General features: G+C 40.7%; 1 protein-coding gene across 1 annotated transcript in view; it reads right to left on the bottom strand.

Annotated features, from left to right (window-relative positions):
* Nucleotides 1–18310, bottom strand: part of SMPD3 (sphingomyelin phosphodiesterase 3) — an 83260-nt gene that overhangs the window by 4511 nt on the left and 60439 nt on the right. The window contains exons 3-6 of the mRNA XM_018566374.1: nucleotides 12049–12124; nucleotides 5304–5459; nucleotides 4008–4097; nucleotides 847–910 (exon numbers count right to left, since the gene is read on the bottom strand). Of these exons, the coding sequence (XP_018421876.1) occupies nucleotides 847–910; nucleotides 4008–4097; nucleotides 5304–5459; nucleotides 12049–12124 (386 nt within the window). The remainder of the gene's footprint in view (nucleotides 1–846; nucleotides 911–4007; nucleotides 4098–5303; nucleotides 5460–12048; nucleotides 12125–18310) is intronic.

The raw sequence follows: 18310 nt of genomic DNA, 5'->3' as shown, positions 1-18310 counted from the left end.
GCTACTTCCTCCGGCGTCCTGTTAATGTGGATTGACGCCGGAGGAAGTAGCCGTCTACCTTGCTATCACACAGGGGATTGTTATGTCCTGTGTGATAGCAAAAAAAATGACATTGATTTAATTTAAAAAAAAATTTAATTACATAAAAAAATAAAAAGGTGATTAAAAAGTAAAAAGAAACAAATTATTAAAAAAATAAGAAAATAATTATAAAAAATAAACAATAATAAGATTCCAAAAAATCTAAAAAAAGTAAATATGATAATTAAAAATCTAAACAAAATAAAATGAATAAAAAAATTAAATACATAAAAATTAAAAAAACAAGAAGAATTAAATAAAAAGTGATAAAAAAGTAATTTTTTTTAAAGAAACAGTAAAAAGAATTGACACTAATCCCGCCATCCTGCCATCTGGTTGCCATTCTCCATTGATGGGAAGGGGGGGGAGGGCGCATCGCAGAACCTGGCAGGGAGAGTAAGTCCGGCCCTGGGTAAAGGGTTGGTGTATCTAAAGGCATCTGTAAGACTATGAGAGCCCTTGATGGCTACCCAGCATTAATAGACCTTTTCTGAATAAAGCTGCTCACTATTAATATGTTGGACAAATACCAAAGTAATAAATAGACAGCTTATTATCCACAGTACTGACCCAACCAGTTTTACAGAGTTTGTTCACATGTGAAAAAAGAAGGGCATGCTTTATAGAATATGCTTGGGCAGATTTTTATGCCCAGCCTGACTCTGTACATCCAACCATCATTTAGCTAATATCAGCTGATATCAGGCTCATCGTCCACCAACAAACATGTCAATCCCTCTTTATGACTGTATGAAAGCCACTCACTTCTGCAGATTGTCCGGAGTACACACCTCTTCATCATACAGCCCTTCTGGGTCCAGGAGTGTTCCTAAAAAGCATACACAATCATTAAAGCCATTGAATGCAATCTGGAGCTATTGTGTTTGTCTGGTGCTCACAGGCAGCTTGCTGTAACCTGCTCTATAATCACTACATAATAGCACTTCAACCTCTCCATACAGCCAAGCTCAAAAAGCGGCCAAACAAACATCCCACCGCTATTCAGACATCTCCTAACCAAGAACATGCTTTTAAATAGACAAATGTACTCCAATGTATACCGTCTACTTGCATTTCCTAAACAGGGATATTAAAATGTATGAGCCCATAGCAACAATAATCTTTTATTGTTAATGGAATGGCAAAGTCCACTTAAAAAAAATAAAAATAATTATGAATAAAACATATTCATAAAAGTAAAAAAAAAAAAGTGAATTCTTTGCATAGAAGCCAGAAAAGCATTGAAACCACAACCAGTAGATTCCGGGTGCAATGTTTTGGCTCCTGCAGACTCTTCCTCCCGTCCATGTGTGTATGTTATTCAGTAACATGGACGGGAGGAAGAATAAATGAACTACAAGTGCAGCGATGTCACCACAATTGTATTCCATTGAGAAATAAAAGGGCTAGTTCACACCAGCCCCAGTGTGTTCCGGCCCGACTGGTGCCGGAACCCACTGGATCGCATTCCGGCCGGTCTAAAAACTTTGTTTTGGGGCAGGAGGAGGCGGGGCGGTGCATTGAAGTCAATTTGGCCACACCCCCTGGCTGCAGTGCGATCGGCCGCACCCAAACGCAGTCAGACAAAATGCTGCATGCAGTATTCGGGTACGGGTGATTGCACTGTGGCCAAGGAGCGTGCCTGCGGTACCCTTGACTTTAATACACCCCCTCCTGCCCCAAAACAAAGTGAGCAGTCTGGAATGCAATCCGGCACCAATAGGGCCGGAACGTACTGGGGCCTGTGTGAACTAGCCCTCAGTCCCTCTGCTGTGACGGCTGATGGGACCTGTACTTTCTCCATTTATGGATCCTGTCAATGGATCTGTAAATGGATGACACGGATGTGCAGTAAAAGATGCCTGCAGGCAGAAGAACCCCACAATGCAGGTGTATGTAAGAGTGGGGGGAGCGGGGTGGATCAATGACACCGTTTTTTAAGTTATGCGCTGAAAATAGAACAAAGGTAAACTTTAAAGGAATTGTATAATCTTGTCACTGTTTTATTAGATATGCATGTAAAAGTGGTGAGCATGATGTAAATAATCTTATCAATATATAATACTGTTTTAGAAGCTCTATTTCTACATAGTTTGTAATAACTTATGAACATCAGGGCAGCCATATTTGCTTATTGTATATACAGGTAATGCTTCCTGCTTTGTACTGCTACACAAAAGGTTAAGCTTTTCCTTCATACAATGTAAGTCAACGAATCAATCGACTTAATGAAAGCAAACGCACTCTCTAGGTGGCTGATATCTTATCTAAACACCTATTAAAGAGGAAGCAGAGTGATAGCACTGGGCCGCTAAGAGTGCCCTCTATTGGTAACTGGAGTATAGTAATCACTGTAGGAAAGAGCAAAGATGTAAAAATATGAAAGTCCTATCAAAAATTACTTTACAGCAAATGCTGAAATAAGGATTCAAAATATGGGCTCACTGAAAACACACTGGGGGGAATTTATCAAAACTGGAGCAGACAGAATCTGGAGCAGTTGCCCATGGCAACCAATCAGCATCTCTCTTTAGTTTGCTCATTTAAGATTCGAAAATGAGACAGAGAAGCTGATTGGTAGCAATGCAAATCTGCTCCAGTTTTGATAAATTCCCCTCACTTTTCTTTCCCAAATAAATCACATTTAGCAACCACCAGAAACAAGACTTTGTATACAGGACCAAGAAACCACTGTATGCATCAATATAGAGAGCAACTTATCCGGCGCTATCAAGAGTGCACCCCAGGGTTAGGTCACAAGGAGTACAAGAAGCACTTGATCAATGATTTCATAACTGAATAACAGGGTGGATTTTTATATCTGTATGGAGTTACATTTTTATCACAAATCTACATATAGTTATACCTGGAGCACATGTGTACCTGCTGTCTGTATACCATACGGACAACCTTTGTGGCAGGACTATATGCCATTATCCATGCCTCCAGCTGTTGTGAAACTACAAATCCTCCCATCAAACAACTGCCTTGGTACGATGCCAGTGGCTGTCGCAGTCTTGTCTTTTGGGACTTGTAGTTCCACAATAGCAGGAAACGAGATTTGGCTACCCTTGCGCCAGGCCTACATTCACACCTGTTCCTTCTTAGGACTTCTACTGTCTCCTGTCAGGAAGTTTTCCCCGGCACAAAATTAACATTCAGAAGCAAACAGTTGTCCTAACTCAATGCGGTGGGCAGGCCAGAACTTGCACTTACCAGAATGGGCAGCACAGTGGCTCAGTAGTTAGCACTTCTGCCTCATAGCACTGAGGTCCCAGGTTTGAATCCCAACCAAGACACTATGTGCATGGAGTTTGCACGTGCTTGTGTGGGCTTCATTCCCACGCTCCAGAGATCGGCTGGTAGGTTAACTGAGTAGGCAAATGAGACAAGGACCTTAGATTGACTTCAGGGCAAGAACTGGTGTGAATGAATAGTATGTAAAGTGCTGTGTCAGTTGACAGTGCTGTATATACAACCTGTAATGAGTACAGTACTTATGAGCCTTTGCGCATGAGTTGTCTTGCCTCTTTTAGTCAACTTTTACAAAATAAATAAAAATGTATTGCAGCTTTAATGCTTTTTTGGGTAACATAGCACCTTTTAGCACTTATAAGTAGTGCCAATATAAACATCACTGAGCAAAAGACATGAGAAAGTTTAATAACATATGTACATGGAGGCAGATGTGTTCTACCTGCCAAAAATGTGTTATTTTTCCCTTTTGGCCCTGTCTTTAATTTTCTTTAAATTAAAATATTAGTCTACATTTACATTACGTGTTAAATAATAAAACCAATCAGACCAGTCCAGACACTAATCACCTCCATTCCCAGTTTGATGGTCACTTGCAATATGTACAGTTGCCTGCAGATGGCACTGGTAGAGAACAATAATGTGTTCCTCAGCCTTATAACATGTCTCACCTATTGCCCACGGCTTCTCTTCTCCAGGACTGAGTCTGCACGGATCCTTATAATGTGTAAACAGGCTGTGCTGCTGCTCCAGCTTATCTTCTGCACCAGAAAACAATGAACATATGCTGGTTACAGTTTCTGAACACAGTGCTAGTTCTAGACACTCTTCATCTGCTCACATATCGCCAAGTCAAAACAAATACATTGAAGAACTTAAAATTTCTTAAAAATATGGGAACAGCTTAGGCCCCTTTCATGCGGGCGCCTCTGTTCCTATCTCTGCAGAGGATCCATAGACTAGGTGACATCCATGTCTGTTCCATCTAGGTGTCACATAGGTGACATCCATGTCTGTTCCATCGTTTCCTCCATCTTGTGATGGAAGAAAAACGGACCCATGTAATTCTTATCAATGTCTGTCATGTAAATGGATGTGTCTGCCTATATACATCTGGTCAGGTCCGCAAAAGTAGACCTGGACAAAAACTTGCATTTGGTGCGACAAACCTGAATGGACCCGGATGTAAACAGATGCACATCTCCTAACAAATGGCCACCCATAGGAATGCATTGCAGTCCATTTTTCATCCGTCTAATTGTGGGTCAAAACGGTCTGATGGAATTTCTTAGATGTAAGATAACCATAGTGATCAATGCACTGAAATCCTAAATGATGAGGGTTTTCTTAATCAAAAAGCATCTGTGGGACAGTGGCAAGGGTCAAAAGCTTAATTAAAATTGTTTTAATCCTCTAACTGAGCTAAATATTGTGTGAGTACATGGGCTGTTAAGAGGAGCCACAAGCTCTGCAGCTCGGGTAATATAAACTATCTCCGTTCTCTACTAAGGCACTTTATTAGTGGACTGGTAAGGTCAAACAGTAGCGTCTAACCAAGAAACAGCACCACAACTTTGGTAGTTCCTTCCTCTGTTTTTCAGGATCACAATTAATACTGCAAAATCCTTAGTGCATCATATTCTGTATAGATATTCATCAACCATCAGCCAAGCATACCCTGACCACCACAGCCTACAAAGATTATTTATGTATTTATGCAGTCTTGTGTGTTCCAGTCATGAACCAAGATAAACATCTTGGCTTAGCTAATAAGCTTTAGGAAGATGGGAGGAAGTCGATATCTCCCTTTTGTTGATTTTAGCCTGTTTTCCTCAGTACGTTGAGAATAACTAAGAAATCCTTTAGCACCCACAGCATAAAGAGAAGGCAGAATGCAAGAACCAATGACATGATCATTTACTGGCACACAAAATGTACTAAGGAACTTTCTTCAAATTCTTTCATACCTGATGAGCAATTGTCAAAGTTGAGGTCTCCACAAATAACATCGAAGGCCACCAGCTCCTCCGGATTTGCGGCACTGGAGGAGGAGGTACATTTACGGAATTCAAACGCCCACTCCTGGAGATAGTCTAGTTGTTCACTTCGGATTGTTGCATCCCCTAGAAAAAAATATAAAGTATTCTCAACAAAACCTAAGGATTGCCAGCAAGGTAAAGAATCAACTGACAGGATAATGGTCCCCATTTTTAATATAGCAAAGTGCATTGATACACAGCAATCAGTCAAAATGTGGTCTAGACTGATCTAAGACGACACTGCTTGGTTGTGGGAGGTTATCGAGCATTACTGGTCACCTCCTCCTGGGTTCTCCAGCCAGTATCCTTCTATTGTCGCAGTATATGAATTAGCTTCTACCCAATCAACCTCACTGAATGTGCGTGGTACGGTGATGATGACTGACAAAGCTGTCCTCATAACGTGTGTAAGTCTTGAGCAACAGCTCACAATCTCACATTTAGTTTACTAATTTTTATTGAGATTGATGTCCATCCCGGGAGTGGGCTTGGAGAGGTGACTATTTTACAACACACACAGGGATCATGGGGAACAAAAGTAGCCACCCTCCAGAAGGAAGGACAGTGTCAGTATGAATTCATAGATGATTTGAGGATCTACCGCTGGGTGATACAAAAATAATTTCAATTTTTGTTAATAGTTAGGTTACCGGAATGCATTTTAAAGATTTAACTCCTGAGTTTAGTGCTTTAATGTATATAACAAAAATAGTAACTTTTATTAATAAAAGTCAGTTTATGGGCCCCAGTGCCTAGGTATAGACTCTAAAAATCATTCGGAGAAGGGCATCTTGAGGAAATTATGTCCTCAATCTGCCATGGGCAGGAGGAAACATATCCTCAGTCCTCCCTCCATTAAGTGAATGAGTGAGATAGATTTTACTCTAATTTGGTCAAAGAGTGAGTGGCAGCAGTAGAAGGATGCATTTGGGTGCGTATAAACAAAGCCAAAATAAAGAAGGCCTCTGCACAGACATTGGGTGGTCCATGACTGCATAATCCCAGGAAGTCCCTGGATGATGCCTGAACAAAGATGGCACCAGCCAATGTTAGGAGGAATGCTGTGATCTCTATGATTCATGATACATATGCAAGTACAGCACTTACAAATCACATAACATATGTGCATATAACATAACTTAACGCTATGTTCACTTTAAATAAGCACCAGGAAGTACACGCTATAGTAACTGGGCAATGTTTGGGTATAACCAGTATCTAGCCCGATACTGCCAAATAATTCCTGATTTCACATGTTCTCCGTCAGTGCGAAGATGAGCTGTTTGATATTCTTGGTAATGGATGAGTCAGTAAGCCGCATAAACAGTGGCCCTCTATACTGACCTATTACTCAGTCTCAGGTCTGATCTGTCCAGACCACACACAAATACAAACCATAGTTCCATGAACATCACTCACTAAGTTCACTGTTCATATTTCACACAGAAAACTCAAACAAAGTCACAGCACAGGGCCGGTAATATAAATACACATCTATATCATCTATCACACATTAACTAAACACCGCTGCTTGGCTTCGGACTGTTGTATAACTACAGATCACTAGATTCTAATGTCAAATTTATGAGAAACCCCCTATTCTCCACTTCATATAAAAAACATCTTTCAAATAAACGTTAAGTAAAAAAAGTACTGCACAATCTTAACAGCTGTTAAACTCCCACATGACTGTATATATATCTACATTATATATACCGTACATATTAAATATACTAACTCATGTAACTGTGTGCATTTAAAAGAAATAACATATTATATAAAACATAGAGATTGGATACCCCATAAACCAATAAACACATAATAAAATAAACAGTATATTAATCTAGTGCTTCTATGAAAAGTTTAGTGCAATAAAGTATTTTAAATAAATAAATATTAGATTTCTTTATACAGATCTGTAGAAGAAGAAAGAGGATGTGGTTATTTGGTATGTATCATTCCACCAAAGGAATATTTGGAAATTATGTAAGCATGATAAGGTTACTACATTTTTATATATCCCAACAATAAATATAGTTTTCCTAGTACTGTCCCTTCACATAGAGTAAATAATTGAATGTTTTTAGGAATCTGGAGTAAGTAATGGGCATTGAATTATTAGATATAATGAAAAGAGGAGATGATGAGATGAAATACAAAAAGGAGTGTTGCCTGTAAAGGGAAAACGTCATACTTGTCCAACCACCGACACTGCTGATCTTCTCTCTGTGACAGAGCTATGGTGGCTGAAGGTTCTTCCGCATCTAACACTTACAGAAGGTTCAGGTGCCTGGCCCTGCTCTACAATCTGTTCTTCCATCCATTGAGCCCTATGTCACAGAGTATAGGACACAGTAGTAACGTAACGATTGGTGGATGGAACCACAGCATGAAGCAGGAACAGACATCCGACATGCCCCAAAAAGTGTTGGATGAAGGCGTTTCTATGGCTGGTGTAGCTTTTCAGGAGAGTTAAGATCAGTGTCACAGGTGGTGGGTCAGCCGAACATGCTGAGCATGTTCGGCTGATCCGAAGCCACACGAAGCAAGCCGATGTACGGCTGATTTCAGCCGATGTACCGCTGATTTCAGCCGATGTACGGCTGAAATCAGCCGTACCAGCCTGAAGTGAATAGCCGAACACTGTTCGGCTCACTTCACTTCTGATCGGTCATTCACTCGGCTGCCCTCGGCAGCTTTGTGAATAGACCCCTAAGTCTTTCCTTACAGGCAGCATTTTTTCATTTACATTAAATTAGAGCAAGCACTGCCCTTTTTACAAATGGATCCTGCAAGCCAAGGAGCCAACCTTACAAGGAAAGTTTGGGACTGAATGGAAAGGGAGCATTCACTAGCAGAAACTTCAGAAGAAGCAGACAGTGCAAGTCCCATCATTACCATCTTCAATATTATAACAAAATAGGGTTTAATATTACTTTAATGCATATACATGAAGATCAAGGATCTCTATACCCTAACAATAATAATAAAAAAAAAAAATTTACATCATTTATGGGTATTAAGGATTTTTTAACATACATTTTATTGTAAGGTTATAGTGATCCTTTAATGTTCAGCATATTCTGTACAAGTGCACTTTGCTTGCACATTTTCAGCTTTTCAGATTACTCTTTAGCACCCATTTAGCAGTTTCTAACATCACTCTATCTAACTCGCTCCTGCCACCATTACAGGGACTACATCACTTTAAGTAGAGCCCCAGTAAAGGCAGATCAATTGTGATATCACGGGTAATTATAGAAATAAGTAAACTGTTATTGACCTGATGCTTAGTGATGGTAACTAATGATGTAGCTAATACAAATCCATTAACTGTATCTACAGAACATTGATCTGGAAAATAGTTTATTATAAGTATTTGTTACTAATATTATGAAAGCTCCTAACCTAAGAAGTAGACTAAGTTCAGGAGACAACGGAGTTCAGGAGACAACAGGAGACATTTAATAAGCAGCTCCTGCTAAAGAAGGAATATTAGTCCCTATTCACGCCTGAGCGTTTTGTAGTGTTTCCCGAAGTGTGACAACATTCAACATGAAGAATGCTATTATTTTCAGTGGTGTCCATTTACACCTGAGCATTGTGTCATCTGTCGCTTGAAGCTCCAAAAAGTACATGAGCTTTTCTTGGGCAGAATGGTGTATTTTTGATGATTTGCATCTAACAACCATCTCCTCCATCTAGTAATTATCTTTCCATTGGTTAAAACAAAAACACTGAAGCCTGAAAAAGTAGCTGATAAAAAATTGCCTAAAAAGCGCTCACGCTCAAGTACCAATGGGGGTGCTTTGGGATGGTGGCCTCTTTGTGCTACTGAAGGGTGTGGGCATCCTGGAAAACCAAAAAAAACCCAGAACTTATCTTTGGTATTATGCATAGCCACACAGCCTTTAGCATATTTATGTTGATTTTTTTATCATTTGTATTACACATACAGGTGAAACTCGAATAATTAGAATATTGTGCAAAGTTCATTTATTTCACTAATGCAACTTAAAAGGTGAAACTAATATATGAGATAGACTCATTACATGCAAAGCAAGATAATTCAAGCCGTGATTTGTCATAATTGTGATGATTATGGCTTACAGCTCATGAAAACCCCAAAAACAAGGATTGTACATAGAACAATATCGGACCTCTGAAAAGTACAAGCATGCATATGTACTCAGTACTTGGTTTGGGCCCCTTTTGCAGCACTTACTGCAATTACTTTTGCACGATATTCTAATTATTCGAGTTTCACCTGTACATATTACTGTCATTCATTTGGAGGGACATTCCATCTTTTGAAACCAAATCCCTCTGTCTCTCTTTCCTCCTCTGTTGTCTCTTTTTGGTCTGATCTATAGACCTCCATAAAAATGTATAATTTACCTACTGAAAGTGTTAGGTGCTTCCCATGCTACAATAAATCACTAAATATTACATTTAGTATTTTAAAAAGCCAGTATAAAAGGGAAAATGTGGCTTAAAAAAACCCATTGGTAGTTGACCAATAGAGGGTATATGTACACATGGTAGTGGTCTGTAAAAGGTGAATGTATATATTAGGGATGCACCGATACCAATACTAGTATCGGTATTGATACCGATACAGAGTATTTGGGAGAGTGATTATACACCGCCCGGCTTCCTGGCTAACCAGGAAGCTGGGCAGTGAGTCATTACAAGTCGCCCGGCTTCCTTAATTAAACTTCCGGTATCGGTGTTTGGTATTGGCGAGTACGGAAAAAAAAATATCGGTACTCGTACTTGGTGCATTCCTAGTACATATACTTGAAATAGAACGCTAATGCTGGACATACAAGCTGCAATGTTCAAGCAATTTTACCTACTTTCACTCAGTCACCTTTAGGACCTTTGTGAATGAGCTTTTTGCTTTGGTAGATGGCATCAGTCTAACATAAGTTTGATATGCTTCTCTGATTATTGAGAATTCATTGACAGGTTCATTTGACCTGCAGTTTCACCTCTTTCTGAACTGCTTTAAGTGTGTTTTGAATTCCCAAAAGCATGTACAGGAATGCAAAATCCAAAGGGAACTATAGCCCATGTGTATTGCCATGTGTATGGCGAGCAAAAGGGTAAATATATATGAGGGATGCACCGATATCGGTTTGTCGGTATGGAGTACCGATATTTTTTTCCGGTACTCATCGATACCGATACTAGAAGTTCCATTAAAGAAGCCGGCTGGCGTGTAATAACTCACAGCCCAGCTTCCTGATTAGCCAGGAAGCTGGGTGGCATGTAATTAATGGCACTAGGTGATGAGGAAGCATGGAGCCGGCCTTCTGGCCAATCAGGAAGTCTGGGGATGGGTAATGACTTGCTGCCCCGCTTCCTGATTGGCCAGCTTCCCGACCAATCAGGAAGCCGGGCGGCAAGGCACTACAAGCCCCCCGGCTTCCTGATTGGCCAGGAAGCCAGTTTCAAGCTCCCTGGTGACGAGGGAGCATGGAGTCGGCTTCGCGGCCAATCAGGAAGCCAGGCAGCATGTAAGACTCGCTGCCTGGCTTCCTGATAACAGAAGTTCTGGTATTGGGATTAGTATCGGAAGCATTTGGGCGAGAACGAGTACTTGTCCAAATACTCTGTATTGGCACAGATACCGATAGTAGTATCGGTATTGCTGCATCCCTAATATATATAATGTATATGGTCCAGAATTAAGGGTAAACGATGATGGAAGCACAGCAGACAAATGCACATGAGCTTCCTGATCTATGGAATACAGGCTAGACAGCAAAGTTGTTCTTATTGTTGGTGCAAGAAACTCAGCTTTCAGCTGGTGACCATGTTAGATAAGGATGGCAGGGAAAGTGGTTCCAGGGAGGCTGCTAAAAAGCAAACTGGACCAAGGCTAACCCTGTCTTTTCTCAAAGCAGCATTCTCATGGGACTCTCCAGCTCGTCTGTCCTGCAGCTGAAGCACATGGATAAGCACAGCATGCAACAGCCACACTAGGTATCTGAGGACACAGTGGGAGAGGGAGATCAGGAACAATACAAAGTCTTCATTATACACAGCAACTATCAATACTAACTCATTGAGTCCATGAAAACTGAAAATGGGAAATCCACCTGTAAAGAGTGATACCTTTGTTATGGCCCTGTGGGAGAGGGAGGAAACAAATACAGGAACATTTCATCTCTGGAGTCTCCAAGAAATATAACATGCTAAAAGGAGGTAAAGCCTGAAAAATACTAAAATCCTGTAAATCTTGTAAAATATTAAAATCTAGTTAGAAATGGGCCTGTCTGAAACACTTTTACTTAACTGATCCCTGCTCCCACTGGCTCCAAGACTGACCCCTTGCATCCCTCCTTCACTTGGGCGTTCAGGGGATTGCTAACATCATCATGTACAAAGCAGGGCCCATAGCACTGCGTTATATGTGAGGATGCTGAGGGACAGTCCACAAGTCAGATTGGAGAGGAGGCAAGCACTGACTGCTAGGGGAGTGGTAAGTAAAAGTGCTTTACACCATATACCTAGACAAAAACGAGCAGCCGACCCTTGCAGTGCAGGGGTAGCCCCACTGCAAGGGTAGTTTTTTCTTTACCTAGAAATAGGCTTTACCTTTGGGCAGAGTTGGCTGTAAAAATGGATAGAGAATTAATTTACAGTATCAAGTCTGATGGCTTACCTGACAAAGCATGCAGGTGAGTGCAGGAGACATATCCCACAATTCTTTGGTCCTGAGGAGTGGTCCCCACCTGCACCTACAAAATTAGACACACAACAACTGACTCATTTTTTTATTGCAGATTATCTGCGTATACATCAGTTTTCATTTCTTAAAGTAGATCTACATCCTAAATGGAGGACATTACGTTTCCTAAAGCACAGTGCATCATAAACAACTGCCATTTTTAAAAAATAAAATACTGTTTTCACTGGTTTTTCATAATTTTCTTTGCATCTCGGTGCTGCAATTCTCTTCCAGCCACTTCCTGGGGCTTCACTCCAGTGGCGGCTGCATATCATTGCTCTTGACCGGCTTCCAGATAGTGACAATGCTGGAACCTATCTGCACAATGTGTGTCAGCATGGCTGCTTGTGGTCTCCATCAGGAGTATGTGTGGCAGGGTGACAATGCAGTAGTTTAGTTGAGATACAATGGTTACACGTTTAAAGCTGTATGAGATTTAAGTAATTGGGTTTAGACCTACTCTAAGCATTTGTTATTAGCATTTGTATTTTTCTGTTACCTGTTGAAAAAAATACATTTGACACTTGTGTGCAGCTTGAGATAATTGAAAAGTCAACTCAGTCCACTGAGTTCCACTTAGTTAAAGATCTGCTTGGGTCCCAAGCCAATGGATGCCATAGTTGAGAAAGGGCACGTAAAGTGCGTGCAACAAAGTATTCTGAACAATAAAGTATCTCTATTCCCCAACAATAAAAAAATATTTTTTAAATAATTTAGGGGTCTTTAAGGATTTTTTTAACATACATCTCATTGTAAGGTAATAGTGACCCTTTATTGTACAGAATATTCTGTACAAGTGTACTTTGCTTACACCTTTTCAGCTGTTTTGATCACTCTTTAGCACCCATTTAGCATTTAGCAGTTTCTAAAATCACTCAATCTACCTCGCTCCTGCCACCATTACAGGGACTACACCAGTTTAAGTAGAGCCCCAGCAAAGGCAGATCAATTGTGATTTCACAGGTAATTATAGAAACCATTGTTTGAATTCTAAGTAAACTGTGATTGACCTGATGCTTAGTGATGGTAACTAATGATGTAGTTAATACAAATCCATTAACTGTATCTACAGAACATTGATCTGAAACATAGTGTATTGTAAGTATTTGGTACTAAGTTCAGGAGACAACGGTAGGTGAAACCACAAATGACATTTTAAATAGCAGCTCCTACTAAAGAAGGAATATTAGTCCCCATTCACACCTGAGCGTTTTTTAGTGCTTCCGGAAGTGACAACATTCAACATGAAGAATGCTATTATTTTCAGTGGTGTCCATTTACACCTGAGCGTTGTGTCATATGTCGCTTTAAGCTCCAAAAAGTGCATGCGCTTTTTCTTGGCAGATTTTTGGTGATTTTGCATCTAACAACTATCTCCTCCTCCTAGTAACAAACTTTCCATTGGCTAAAACAAAAATGCTCAAGCCTGAAAGTAGCTGATAAACAATTGCCTAAAAAAACGCTCAAGTACCAATGGGGGTGCTTTGGAATGGTGGCGCTTTGTACTACTGAAGGGTAGTCATCCTGTAAAACCCCCCAAAAAACCCATAACCTATCTTTGGTATTATGCATAGCCACACAGCCTTTCTCCTATGTAATTATGTTGATCGTATAACATTTGTATTACACGTACATATTATTGTCATTCATTTGGAGGTACATTCCATCTGTCGAAACCAAATCCCCCTGTTTCTCTTTCCTCCCCTATTGTCTCTTTTTGGTCTGATCTATAGACCTCCATACAAATGTATAATTTACCTACCAAAAGAGTTATGTTACAACAAATCTCTAAATAATGCATTTGCTATTTTAAAAGGCCAGTATAAAGGAAAAGTGTTGCTAAAAAAAATAAACCTTTGGGGTCTGACCAATGATCTGCGTATTCCATCTTCATGGTCTGGGTAACTGGAAATGTAACAGTGGTGTGTTGTTTGCTCACGTATTTTTTCTAAAAATTTTCCCTCTTTCTCAACTCAGAAAGAAGAAGTGTCCATCTTTGTCATCTCAGAACATTGGAAGGTATGTATAATATTTAAATACTGTTACCCACCATTAAAGTGTCTCTTAAAATGATATTTAAATGTTAACAAATAAGCTATTAGACCTGGGAGGCAGAGTACTGTTATTGTAATTATTGTGAGATGCAAAATATCATCAATCTCACAGTACAGGTCATCCTGGTGTTTATGACAATATCACAAGGCAATAAATTACGGTGGCTCTCTGCAGGGACTGCGTTATGAACAAAGACACTGATTAAATATTGTTCTGTTCTGTCTAGACTCTGTTCTGTTCTTACGTGTAAATAAGAATGTGAGGTTTTATTTCAATCCAAGTCCAAAACAGACATTTTAGGCCTTTTGTGGTCTCTAACAAATTGAATGCCTTGTTGGCCTATTACTGTATTTTTTGCAGAGACTTCGGTGCTGAGAACTCTGCTCACGAATGTCTACCACCATTTGCAGCAGGTATTACAGTTTTACGTTCCACAAACAATGTGGAAGAAATAAATACATATGGCACACAGATGCAAGACTTTGGAAGGGATGTGAAGGTACAAATCACTGTGGGGAGATCTTGCAGTCACCAGAAGACATAAGAATCCAGAGGGTCATTCAACTTACTCCTCTAAAAGCTGAAAGGTTTTGGGAGCATGTAGCCCTTAAAGACACGCTGCAATGAAAAAAAGTTATATCTTGTAGCAACCAATTGCAAATCATATTGCATTAGTCCAGTAACGCCACCTAAAATCCTAGCTATTAACATAAGCTACAAATGAACTTTAAGAGGAAGATCTGTAGGGTATAATGGGATACATGTGCCCCTGGGCTCCTAGAGTCGTAGAGCTGTGAAATGTATTTTACTCAGCAATATGTGATACTGTGTCCTTTGAATGTTGTTGAAACACTGAGTGCAATGAGGGAACCAGGAAATCAACCGTACCCAAATTGTTGGACTTTGAAAAGTCTTTAGGTGGCAGTTTCTCATTACAGTGCAGATTGGTGGTGTGGACTGCAGGAGAGGTGAGTATTAACGATCTTCTTTTGCAGGCAATTTTTTTTGGAACTTTTATTTTAGAAACAGTGTCTCTTTAAACAGGTAGGCTCAATATTCAAAGAGAAGAATGAAGGAAGACCATCATTATTCTTTGTTTACTGTCCCAAAACAAACACATATTAAATGGCCAGGCACCTGATAGGTGTCAGGGTTCCACCCTGACTTAAAGGAGAACTATGAGGTGAGTGATTTTCACTCAACCTCATAGTTCGAGCCGACGTGTGACAATGACACTGTCACACGTCGGCTCAATAAATCGGGAAGTAAGCAAACACATATTGTCGCTTGCTCACTTCTCGATCCTGTCCCTGCAGAGAGCCGTGACTGTAACTCACGGCTCCCTGCAGGTAGTCCCCCCTCCCCACTCTGATCCTCCAGCGCTGACTGGCGGAACGGACAGGGAGGGGGCGGGTACAGCTGGTTCTGCCTCTAGATAGGTAAAGCTAGCTGTCCATCACACAGCTGGGTGGATCCCGACAGTAATGCCGGGATCCGTCCCGGCTGCGGCGGTCTCAGTATACCGCCAGCTGTAGCTCGCGGTATACTGAGCTTTGGGTCACGGGAGTTTATGTCCTCCCGTGACCCTTAGGAGAACTATGGGGTAAAGCACTGACCCCATAGTTCTCCTTTAACTGGTTTGCAGCATTCTGGCTTGGCTGCCATTCCACCCACCTGTGATTCCTTCTTTGTCTGAGCAGACTGTATAACGTTACTCACTATCCTCAGGCTCCCCGTTATGGCCAAACAGGGAGCATCATCTGAGAGAGCTAGATGGGAATTTCCTGTCTCTGAGTGATGATGTCACCCCACTCACTATTTAAACTGCTCAGTCCAGTCTGACCTTGCCCTTGCGTGGTTTTACCTGCTAGTGCATTCCTGCTGCTCTGAGTATTCTGATTCTGTGTATGACCCGATCCTGCCTGACGTTCTCCTCTGGTTCCTGCTCCTGGCTTTTTCCTGACAACGCTGATCTCCATGTTCCTGACCTGGCTTGTACGACTACCCACTCTGCTTCCTGACCTTGTTCCTGTTTATGATTTGTGCTTGTTCCTGTGGACACTTTTTTTAATAAAGTATTTTTACCTAGCACCTTCTGCTTGTCTGGTTTTCAATGTGCTCTTACAATAGGAACACTTATTTTCCAGATCAGTAACTCACCAGTTAGTGAAGGACAGATAAGGATGACAGCCTCAGAGCTTACATCTTTAAAAGCAAGTCAGCAATGGCAGCTTCCATGTTTTTACCCTGACAGGCTTTAACAGTAAAGCCAATTGGTGATACAGAACCAAGACTTTTTAAAAAATAATCTATAATTTGCTCCAGATGAATCAGAGTTAAAATTTAATTGGTTTTCATGTAATTATCTGTTTAGAATAAGAATAAGCCTACTGTCTTCCTGTCTTTTCCTGTTGCATCTTCTTCTTAATGCGAGTGACTCCTGATAATCACTGAGAGTTAACACAAATAATTTGGAATATCTGACCATTAGCACTCCCACGTCACCTTGATGCCATATGCCACACACTGAACTCCTAGAGCTTGAACTTCCTTTCAGTCACGTCTATTCTCTTTCCAGAGAAGCAAATCAATCAATGAGCAGGTGGGCTTCACACAGCAGTCACTGTGGGACATTTTTCTGAAGAATTAAAGGCCCTTAGCATGACTCACATCTAAGACCCCCTCTAGAGTCTCTCAGGATATATTTACACAGATAGGTTGGGGATTCTGGTTTTAAATTAAGACTGAAACTAAACTGTCACTGCAAATTAGGTTAGGAATTTTGTTGTAATGAATTTGTCTACAGTGGTCTATTTACTTGCATGGCATAAAATCATATTTATAATCAGTCAACCATTGGTATATCACTTTACAAATGGTAAAACCCTTTAGCGGACACAGGGTATCCTGCCATCTTCCCACTAATCCAGATTGGGCGGTATAGGTTTGCTTTGGATAGGGGAGCAGTCAATGACATTCACCTAACATTAACAGAACATCTTTTAGTGCTCAAGGAGGGAGGACGTATAACCTGTGTTTCTGCACAGTGGCCAAAACACCCAAAGCCAGCCATCAATGTGGTGGGGGATCGGTAATACTCTTCTAAGGGCCTAAGTTTAGGCAGATCAACTGAAACTTTATTCAACATCCTGGAATTAATTACTAAAACAGGTTTCATTTCAAAGACTAAAAATTACATTGTTGTGCCATCCCACTCAAGGTCACAGGAGTGTTGAGGAAAACTGTATGCAGATTAAGGAGTACATTTTACTCTTACAATAATTACACTGGTTCCGAGCTCTTCAGAGGCCCTATTGGAGCCAGCATAAAATGACCATAAAGCAGGATGCAGCCTTACATTTAGGATAAGACTATAGAAATCCTTTAAATCAAGTCTGATATGTAGATTAACTCCAGCTACATTCCCTCACTGTAGCATAAGTCTGTAGCTCACAAGTAAAGTGACCCATACCAGGCCTCAAAAGTCCCTAGGTTAACAACAATGCTGAATAGACATGTGCGATTCGTTCCGAATAAAAATTCGTACACATTTTTGGAAATTCGGAGATTCGGATGTATGCGAATTCCGAATTACAGATATAACGATTGCAAACGAGTCCGAAATTTCCAATTCTGAAATTCGTTAGCGGTAGTCTGTACGAAGTGTCGTTTCGTTCGTTGCATATGAAAAGTATTACGACACCTCGGCTCACAGACCCAAATGGCATTTGGGAGATCACGGATGCTGAGAATGTCAAATGGGCGGAGCGAGCCGTGATGTCGTGCATCGTGATTGACGCTGGTTTACATCGATGGAGCCTTTTTTTTTTTTTAAATAAAGGAATAGTCAAAATTTTTTATTTTTTCCAATTAAAGGATTTTTTCTAAAAGTCTGGTTTGTTTATTTACTTTGAATTTAACCCTTTAGTGAATGAGTATGGGTACAAGTACCCCTTACTCATTCACAAGGGGGGCATCTTGGTGCCCCGATGTAAATAAGCCCCTCTGCCTGCAGACCTCCACAACCACCGGGTCAGGGTTGTAGGGAAGAGGCCCTTGTCCCCATCGGCATGGGGATACCCTCCCAATGCCGAGGGCAGGTAGCCTAGTAAGGCGGAGGGAGGGCCACTCGATTACCCCC

Source organism: Nanorana parkeri, unplaced genomic scaffold (genome assembly GCF_000935625.1).
Source record: "Nanorana parkeri isolate BGI_ZX_2015 unplaced genomic scaffold, ASM93562v1 scaffold943, whole genome shotgun sequence".
NCBI classification, from domain to species: domain Eukaryota; kingdom Metazoa; phylum Chordata; class Amphibia; order Anura; family Dicroglossidae; genus Nanorana; species Nanorana parkeri.
The sequence above is the reverse complement of the archived record's forward strand: the minus strand, read 5'-3'. Positions and strand labels throughout refer to the sequence as shown.